The following is a 10,669-nucleotide window of genomic DNA, read 5'->3' on the forward strand; positions in this document are numbered from 1 at the left end:
ATTCTTCCAAAAAGTATTTAAAATAATGGGCCTGGACCAAAAGAAAATTTTCAATAGAGGACTCATAATTAAGGGAATTTTTTTTTTTGCAAACTAATCATAGAAAAAGAGATTGAGAGAACAAAAAATCTGAGAATAATTTTGATGTGTTTTTATCTTCTTTGCTGGCACAACTTCTCATAGAAAAAGATTAATTTTGAGTTTTTATTTATTTTATTTTTTTACAAATTTTCACGATCTTTATGATTTTAATAGCGTAAAGATTACTGGTTCAATATTTGATTTCAATGGCTAGCTCAACCATCTACTGGGATTCGTTCATTGTTTGTGTGATTATCACCTTCTTCTTTAACAACTTTTCCTTGATTAAGTATGAAAAGTGCCCAAGTTTTATGATAAATAGATCAACATATGAATTACTTGTAGTTTCAATTCTGCCGTTAAATTCATTAAGGATGTGGAACAAAAAATATCTGGGTTTTAATTTGAGAATTCTTGAGAAATATTTGAATGAAAGAGAATAGTATATAATCTGGTGCAGGCAGGAGTATGATGCACTTGCAAAAAATTTGAAAAAAAAAAGTTGATGCGGCAGGTGAGTCACTTAAGTGACTTGCCACATCAGCATTGATTTGGTCAAAATTGACCTTTTGCAAAAGGGAGTAAACATAGGGGTCAAAACTGCTATTTTGAAACATATGAGACTAAAATTGCAACTTTCTAAAATATAGGGGGTCAAAAGTGCAATTTAGCCCATTAATTTCAAACATATCTTTATCAACAAAAAAAAAATTGCAAACATATCAATTATTAACCTTGATTGCTCCACTTGTTATTAGTAAATCAATAATAACTAAGACAATAAAGAAGGGAAATTGGATGAACATAAAAAATTTATACAGGTTCATTTTCAACAAAAACACTACTTTTTCCTTTCAATGAAGGAATTCACTCAATAACACCGACAATACATATCTTTTAAGTCCTTAATAAAAATGGTTCCTATATATTTTTTATATATAAAAAATTAAAATAAACATAATGATTGAAGCCTAGTTCATTCATAACAAACTATATAGTATAAAGGAATACTTCTCAAATATAATTAAAAAAAACAACATAATTTCAAATTGATGATCTTCATTGATTAGAAAACCTAACATATCTTTCAGTTTGCCATGCCTTCTTCTATATGAATCTCTTTAAAGATCCTTTTGGTTGTAGACCAAAGCCCTTTGCATCTGACCTCTTCATAATCCTCAGCCTCTTGCATGATTCAATAAACATTCTGTTGTTTGTCAAAAGTAAAATTTAATTAATACTTTATATATGAAAATCTTAAACCTTGATCAAAAATAAAAATGAAAATCTTAAACCTTGAACAAAATTTTTAGAATGAATGTAGATTTTCATATTATTTTATTTATTTGTTTTGTTAATCAACTTTTTTTTTTTGAAGAAATAGTTCATATATTTCATGGACATTTTTTTTTGTATCAACCCTCTGGTTCTCAGGGGAAAAAGACTCATATAATTCAGAATTCAACTACGAGGTAAGTAAAGTCTGATAAAAAATTATTTTCACAGAAATTGAACTTAAGTTCTCCCGAATGATTCATTCTAAAAAGAGCTCTTTATTAACCACTTCAGCTCAATATGTTTGTTATATATTTTATGGACATTTTGATCATTATTGGAATTGCAAGCTTATTTCTTCTCCCTCTTTATTTTGATGCTTCCATATATATAACACAATAATGGCTTTGAATTTTCCATGGTAGGCCATCATGACATCGATTATTTCTCCTTCCCAATTGATGTGCTCAACATATTATAATCACGCATGTCGGCTCTATGGGTCCAATTAATATATACTATCTCACAAAATATGTTGATTTTCATTTATCCTAAATAAAATTTTGTTGAAAGTAACAAATCATTCAAGCAAAAAAAATTCAAGATTAATTTTTATAAGGAATAATTTTTTATAAAATTTATTTATCTTTCGGCTGAATTTCAAATTATCAGATTTTAATTTTCTTAAAATACTAGAGAGTTAATACTAAATGTAACCAAAAAAAAAAAAGAGAGTTAATACTAAAATATCCAAGTAACTTTCATTTATGGTTGCATTTTATAGAAGTCATTAGTCAAGTAAACGAAAGTTTTGTAGCACATTTTTTTCCTCAAACATATGCATGGAATCAAGGTTGGTACGTAGTAGTGGTGAATGCACTATAAACTAATTGGTTATTAGGTCACAAACATGAGAAGCTGACTCTATAGACAAAAGTGTTTAATGTTTACTTGACTCGTATCTTACACGATTATGCTTGTCTAAAAGAAAGGATCCCAAAATATATATACTCTCCTATATTAATATTATTTTATTTGTTTTTGACAAATAATATTATTTTTTATTAAGTATTATTTTATTTTTTAAAAAAAAACTTCTGTATTATTGAGCTAGTTAACTAATGATTAAACATAACCTAATTTTGGTTATATTCATTATTCCATGATTAAATATGTTTAATTTTTAAGAATGGGTCTTATCATGTTCCACCAGATTCAATAAATTATACGATCACAATACAGTACTCAAATAAACGAGTATATTTTTCTACATATAGTATAAAAAACAACATTATGATTAAATACCAAATTATATTTTTATTCTCTTAAGTTAATTTTAGGTTTCACTTTAGTACTTTGAATTTTTTTTAATTTCATTTTGATCCTTTAAATTACAAACTTAGATAATTTGGTCCTTAAATTTTTTATTTTTTTGATCCCTTAAGTTATGAATGTTAAATATTTTAGTCCCTTAAATTATAAATATTAAGATATTTTAGTCTCTAATAAGAGGCGTAAATTGTCTAAAGTTTATAATTTAAAAGTTATTTTGGTCTAAAGTTTTCTTGTCACTGTCTTTCTTCTTTAATATATTTTTGAGTAATTTGTTTATCGGTTAGGTAAAAGGATGTCAACTTAATTGGAATGTTTTAATCTATATCAACCGAACTTTCTCGTGCTACTTAAAGAAATTAAAGAGATAAAAGTGTTCGAATAATATTGGTGGAAGGCGGGAAAAGATAAGAGTGCCAACATAGTTAACATATTTATCCCTACCTTAACATCTAAATGCTCTTAATTTATAAAAAAAATAAAAAATTCATTGTTCAAGAGACTAAAATAAAATTAAAAAAAAATAAAATAAAACTTAAGGAATCAATATAAAATTTAAAATTAACTTGAAAACTAAACTTTGCAATTTAGTCTAAATTAAATAATGATAGAAAGACTTACTCCCAAGGGACATCTCCAACCAGCATCCAGTCACCATCTTTGTCCTCATAAATGGGAACGTGTTCACAATTCTCTGCATCCTTCAATGCTTCTTCTGCCAACAAATATTAATCTTCAATACTCCTATTATTTGGTCAAAAAAATAATAAAATAATCCTATTATAATTTTTTTTTCACTTTTTTGTGGGGTTTGTTTCCTTCTTTTCATTCAACCGAATAATCAAGTAGTGTTATATGATTAATTAAATTTGATGTAGCATAATCTTGTGCTTAATTATTTGTCATTAGGACTCATAGATCAACTTTATACGTACACTTTGTAGCACGCCACCATCACATAATAAGGAAAATGTCTAATTATAATTATAGTACATTCTACTTGGTCTCCCACTTTATCCTTTTTCTATGACACTTTATCAAAATTAAAGATTCTTCTTCATCTTTATGTCGCATGATAATATCTACGTGGGATCATATACCTTAACTTACATAAACCATGATATTCCGGTTAAGGTTTTTTCAGGTTAGCGTGAGAAAAGTTCATACTAACAAGTGTCTTAAAATTATTGTTTAAAAAATTTAAATGAGGAAACTTTGCTTTAAAAATACTTATCAAAGTTGTAAATACACATTTTTCTATATAAAATTGACTTTTTTGAGTCTTTAAATAATGTCCTAAAAGGATTTGTTAGTATATATTTTCTTATAAAAAATTATCTCATATCTCTCATACTATCCTATTTAAAATATACTAGTCTTATATTATTTGTCAGTTTAGAATATCAGTTAACTGTACTGTCTTTCCAATTTTTGGTTCTGGTATCAAGTGATTTCAACTCTATTTTAATTGCAGTTGCGCGGGGATAGTGTCTTTCCTATCTTAAAATAAGAAACTAATTAGGTTAAAATTTGGTATATTCAATATATATACTTGGGCTACATATGTATAATCAACTTTTGTTAATACTTGCATTTAATTTCTTATAGGACAAGCTAGCATATGCATAAACGAATATTATACAAACTTGAAAAAAAAAGTTAAAAATATATGCGAAGATGATTTTATTTTATTTTTTACAATAGAAAATGGATAAAAGAGAAATACAAGAAGTACTTCAAACCATTAAGACAAAAGAAGCATTACAACTATAGTAATGGTTATATCAATTTAACTAAGGTTTTTTCTAATCTACCTCTTTAATTAATTATAACTTTTCGCGATATCAAGAAATACAATTGACTTTGATTTAGAACCTTGCATACTAGAAATTAGATTACTTGAAGAACAAGCACTACATCGATACAACTTGAAGGAGTTTTAAGTTAAACCGCGTTTGATCTCGTATAGTTAACCACTAACTTACGAATATTTGTCGATAAAAAAAAAACAATTTGATGTAATATATATGTTAGGCCCCTATATTTTGCATGTTGTATTCTCTACTATATTTACCCTATACCTGTTAGAATCAAAGATACACAAATAGTAGGAAAAGAGAAAGATGGCTAGAGTTTCAATAGAATACCAATAGCATAACATTACAAAAGGTTATTGGAGAGAATATATAATAAAACCTAATGGACTCTAAACTAATAGGCCCAATAACATAGACTATTATTTTATTATCTAACACCTACTCTCAAACTCATGATGCATTAACAAGAAGCATTATGAGTTTGTCAAAACAAAATACGAAAATAAAATAAACTACCAAATAAAATAAACTTCTAACATCACCCCTCAAGCTAAAGCTTACTAAGCTTTAAGCTTGTTACAAATTAGCCCTGACAACAAATCAACCAAATTAAGATCACGATCAACGCAGCAATTTACCATCAAAGAGGGGAGAACCAAATCAAATTAATCCAACATCCAATCTAGTCCGGTCCAAAGTCAATCAATCCAAATCAATCGAACAAATTCAAACTAAACTAATCATAAGAATCAATAGGGAGAAGTGCAATGCAATCAGAAGAGAAGTGCAATAGAGAGAGAAGTGCAATGCAATCAGAAGAAGTGCAATAGAGGGAGAAGTGCAATGCAATCAGAAGAAGTGCAATAGGGAGAAGTGCAATGCAATCAGAAGAAGTGCAATAGGAGGAGAAGTGCAATGCAATCAGAAGAAGTGCAATAGGGGGAGAAGTGCAATGCAATCAGAAGAAGTGCAATAGGGGGAGAAGTGCAATGCAATCAGAAGTGCAATAGGGAGAAGTGCAATGCAATCAAAAGAAGTGCAATAGAAGTGCAATACAATCAGAAAAGAAGTGCAATAGGGGGAGAAGTGCAATGCAATCAGAAGAAGTGCAATAGGAGGAGAAGTGCAATGCAATTAGAAGAGAAGTGCAATAGGGGGAGAAGTGCAATACAATCAGAAGAAATGCAATAGGGAGAAGTGCAATACAATCAGAAGTGCAGTAGGGAGAAGTGCAGTAGGGAGAAGTGCAATGCAATCAGAAGAAATGCAATAGGAGGGAGAAGTGCAATGCAATCAGAAAAGAATCCAATAGAAACACAATAATCAAAACAAAGAGGGGGCACCTTATTAAACAATTCCAATGCGGAGACACGAAACAAAGCAACAACACCATGATGAAATTGAAACTCACCAAAGTCATCACTTTAAAAAAAAAAAAAACAAGAAACAAGTGCCACACAAACAACAAACCCAATGCAACAAAAAAAACATTCCATGCATCGAGACTTTTAGTGCACAAATTCCACTTCAAATAAAACTTAACCTTTCAAACAAGTGTGCCACATGATCCTGAAGATGCAAATTGACCATAATCTCAATAAATTGACGAAGGTGTGAGCGATGCAAATTGATGGAACCGTTACAACCCAATTGTGAAACCGTAGATGCAACCAACACAAAACAAATGCAACCTTTAGATCCATCAATACAAATCTTGCGATCCAACCAAAAACAAAACAACATGGCAAACACATTCCCAAACTATCGGGAACTCGGCAGCGGATTAACACCATTCAATTTAAGGAGGATCGAAACAAGCTCTCGATACCATGTTAGAATAAGAGATACACAAATAGTAGGAAAAGAGAAAGACGGCTAGAGTTTCAATAGAATACCAATAGCATAACATTACAAAAGGTTATTGGAGAGAATATATAATAAAACCTAATGGACTCTAAACTAATAGGCCCAATAACATAGACTATTATTTTATTATCTAACAATACCTACCATCAAAAGATCATGCAACAAATAATGAGAAAGACTTGAAAATGAAATACAAGAAAAAAGAATGAAAATTATGTAATTAACTTACCAATTCCACAACAACCAAAGAGCTTCTCCAAAGCCAAAGCCAATTCCAAGTATCCCTTATGCAAACCAAGATCAATCTTACGCAAGTAAGGAGCTCCATCCATGCTAACCTTCATATACATTTTTGAACCTTCATTCATGTTCTTCTTTCGGTACGAACACACCGGAGGCCACCCAACAACTTGATTCTTCTTCTCTATAATTTTCCGATCACCCGAACCTCCATTTTCCTCCCCGACACCACCGTCAATCTCGGAAAACATCCTCTTCTTCTCATTCTTTTGCGGTTCACCACATGGCAAACCCAACCTTAGCTCAGTTATTTCAAGTCCAAGACCTTCTCTTGCCATTTTTTTTTTTTTGGCAAAGTTTTTTTCTTAAGAGTTGGAATATATTTGATGAAGGATCAATATTTTTTTTTGAATATGTAAGAAAATAAGTGCTTATGATGTTATATATATATAAAGACTTAAACACACACAAAGTGAATGGAAAAGGACTTGGTGGGAGCAAAGACAGGTCAAGTAAGAGGAAATGGTCGGTCACATGAGAAACAATTGTGGGGACAAAAGTTGTCTCCTCCTAAAACACCCAACAGAAGCCAGCACCATAATAAGTTGGATATGGGACATATCGAACGATTTATGCTTCCTTTGTGGATATTTTAGATTTGATCATGGCCGTTTGATTAGATGACTTAGGAACATGCCATGTGATTTGCTTGATTAAGGGGTCTCTTTGCAATAAATAATTATACCAAGTGAGAGAGGGTTAGATGAACAATTGTGTAATGTATTTATTTAATTAATGTTACTAAGGCTTCTCTTATATTTTATAAATAATCATGATCTATTTTCCTTCAAAACTATATAATGACCTATACTTATTTAAATTTACTTATTCAAAAGAAAACATATTGAAGAATAATAATTTTCATTTTTTGTTTTGTATAGTGGCTACACTCGCACATTATACATGTAGAGAAGTGAGGAATTCAAACCTCAGCCATCCAATAGTATCTCTTGTAATTACCAACTGAGTTACCTTAATGAGATAGAATAATAATGATTTTCTTTTTTTTTAACAAAGAATAATAATTATCTTTATATGTCCATAAATTTAACCATTTAATCATGCATGAGATGTGAGTAAGTTGTAAGAAATATTAATTTATGATAGAAATTAAAATTCTCCAATTCAAATGCATCGCCCTCTATTTAATATGACTTTTTTTAATTATGAATATATTATAAAAAATATTTAAGTTGATCGATAACCTAATTTTCTATCAACCTGCTTAATCACATATAACATTATAATTAATCTAGTTAAATAGATAATTAATTAATTTATATCACACTCAAATAGTAAAAATCTATGGTTAATTAGTTGATCGATAACCACAATTTTAATCTAAATTGAATTAGTCATCGATCTATTCAACTGAATTAACCATATTTTTCTCAACGAGATACAATCATTACTCACTCATATATTATAGAGATGAAATTTGATATGTAGTATATGTCTGTATACATGGACTATATGGATAGTATATGTCAATTAGACCATGAGGACAAATTAATGCCATGCCATATACAATGTGATACTTTTGAATATATGATATGGGGCATATATATGCATGCATGCATTATGTTGATGGTGTTGCAAGGAATTGAAATGAAATGAGCAAGTGGGACCCTAAGGAAATTCGTTGTGAGCTGTGAATGATCGCATTAAACCATTTGAGTCAAACTAGACAATCCTTAGAACCATGAATCAGAGACACTCATCAAATCAAATTAAGTTACAAACGCGTATCCAAAATATTTGAGAACTACAGCTTGATGCAAGCAAGACCATAGAAGATCCTACCTATCGCTAATTCAAATATAGAATCTCCTTAAGATATCATAACAAATATATAGATGTCGCCAACGCTATAGATTCAGAGACATAAATACTAAAGACAAAATTGGAGAAATGATCTAAATAAATGTTATTTAACCCATACGAAATTTGGACATGATTTAGAAATTCAAATTTTGAGTCGTCTATAACAAGAAGAAATTTAATTTTGGAAAGTATATAGAGTTGGATAAACACTTCGAATATAACAATCTTTTTACATATTTTTAGGATTTTTTAATCAATATGATACTTAAACATATGAAGAGGGTCCAAACCAAAAGACTAGTTTATACGAGATTCCTAACCTTCTCTCACACTCTCCTAAATATCACTCTCCCTTCCTTAGAGATCAAGAACTAGAAAGGTTTAAGACATTGTATTACAACACTTAATTAAAATAAAACTAAAACTATTACATTAACATAATTCCTCCTTAATTAGTTTAATGCAAATGGTATTCAAATCATGTCTTCGTATAGTTTTTAATATTGATGTTAACCATTTAGGAGCACACTATATGTCAGTTTGGATTCCATGTAGTAGAAGGAGTGGACAGAAATGTATAAAAGAGGAAACCTCAGTAAGCTTTAATTCCCCAAACGGCAAACATATATTGTAATGTTCGGTTAAGGATCAGTTATTATACTAGTACTAGAAAAAAATTACGATTAATTAAGATTCGTATCCACTTACACTAATTGAGATATTATGTCATGTGGCGTATTGAAATTCGTATTCGATTCAATATCTATTAATTAATAATTAGTGCTAATAAGTGAGAAATCAATCATGTGTAACAACCAAACTTTTAACCAAACTATAAATTACTCCATTCGGTCCTTATAAGAAATAAAAGTAAAAATATTTTGTTCTTTTTCATAACAAATTTTGGATTTGACCAAATTTTATATGTATTCAATGCTTAATCTTATTTATGCTTTTATTTATTATGAGAGAAAATATTAAAAGTAAGTTTGTGGAATTAAGAGTGATTAAATGGAAGTATTTATGGAATAAATTTAAATTTATATAAGTATTAAATGAAAATAACTATTTACAATGTGTTGTCTTTATCTTAGTGATTTTTACATTTTGTTTCTTATAAAAAAGACCGGAGGACGGAGGAGTATACTTCATCCATCCGATTTTAATTAATTATGCAAAATGTTAACGTGTACAATAAGGACAAATGTTAAGGGGAGTCTATTATAAAATTATTTTTTTTGTAATTGTGTAATCGAGCTTTTTTTTTTACGCAAAGGTAATCAAGATTTTTAACATTAAATTTCTTGCATTATTTAATGTTATATTTTTTTAACTAGCTAGTTTATCATCTGCCCTAACATGTGCCCTTCGGGCACGTGTTATACACATGCCCTTTAATTATATTATCAAACCAAGTTTGAAAACAATAGACACATCTACAAAAGCACCCCTGAATTCTTCTGGGGATGTCCAGCCATTCTTTCGGCTATGCTAAAATAATACAATTATATAATAACACACTTGAAATATTATTTGTTGTTTAAACAATTTATGTCGGTAACCCTTTGAGCCTTGATATATAACAACATATATAACACTAATTGTCGAATTTTTTTAACCAAATTATAAGGTCATAAACTTCATCTTTCTTGTTAATCTTACTCTACACCTTTCCCATAAACTTCCTTGGTGGTGACCACATAAGATAAAAAATATTTCATTAAAATTTAATTGTAAAGTGAGTTTTATGCCTTTATCATTTTTATGTGTACAAATCATACATTAACTCAAATAACTCAATTCATTTTTTTGTAGAGGTGAGGAAGTTTGTCTTCAAACATGTAACCATACGCTACTGCCATCGACAATCCAACTAAATTATGTTCACCAAACAATTAATTAAAGTTATTTCAAGCCTATCAATTTCATTTAAAAGAACTTAATTTATAGTAAAAAAAAATAACTTGTATTCATGAAGATGCCGAAACCACTTGTTAGTAAAACTAACTCTGCACTAGCATGTGAAATATGTCTCTCTAATTAATGTATATAACAAGATTTCAAGTCAATTTTGAGCATCACACATTCAAATTTTAATTGAGACAGATTTCTAATCTGATAATTGAACAGAAAATTTATAACCTATACATTCTACAACCATTAAATAAGAAAAG

General features: G+C 29.3%; 1 protein-coding gene across 2 annotated transcripts; it reads right to left on the reverse strand.

Annotated features, from left to right (window-relative positions):
- Positions 1-907: 907 nt before the first annotated feature.
- LOC123921602 (auxin-induced protein IAA6) lies at positions 908-7,033 on the reverse strand. Of its 2 annotated transcripts, none has more exons than XM_045974217.1 (3): positions 6,601-7,033; positions 3,310-3,400; positions 908-1,288 (listed from the first exon to the last, which is right to left on the reverse strand). In XM_045974217.1, the coding sequence occupies exons 1-3, from the start codon at positions 6,947-6,949 to the stop codon at positions 1,189-1,191; spliced, it is 540 nt and encodes a 179-aa protein (XP_045830173.1). In that variant the 5' UTR covers positions 6,950-7,033; the 3' UTR covers positions 908-1,188. The 2 variants fall into 2 exon arrangements, with proteins under 2 accessions (XP_045830173.1, XP_045830172.1); XM_045974216.1 differs by having other exon boundaries at positions 3,310-3,403; positions 6,601-7,032.
- Positions 7,034-10,669: the final 3,636 nt, after the last annotated feature.

This window comes from Trifolium pratense, linkage group LG4, assembly GCF_020283565.1.
Source record: "Trifolium pratense cultivar HEN17-A07 linkage group LG4, ARS_RC_1.1, whole genome shotgun sequence".
Lineage (NCBI taxonomy): Eukaryota > Viridiplantae > Streptophyta > Magnoliopsida > Fabales > Fabaceae > Trifolium > Trifolium pratense.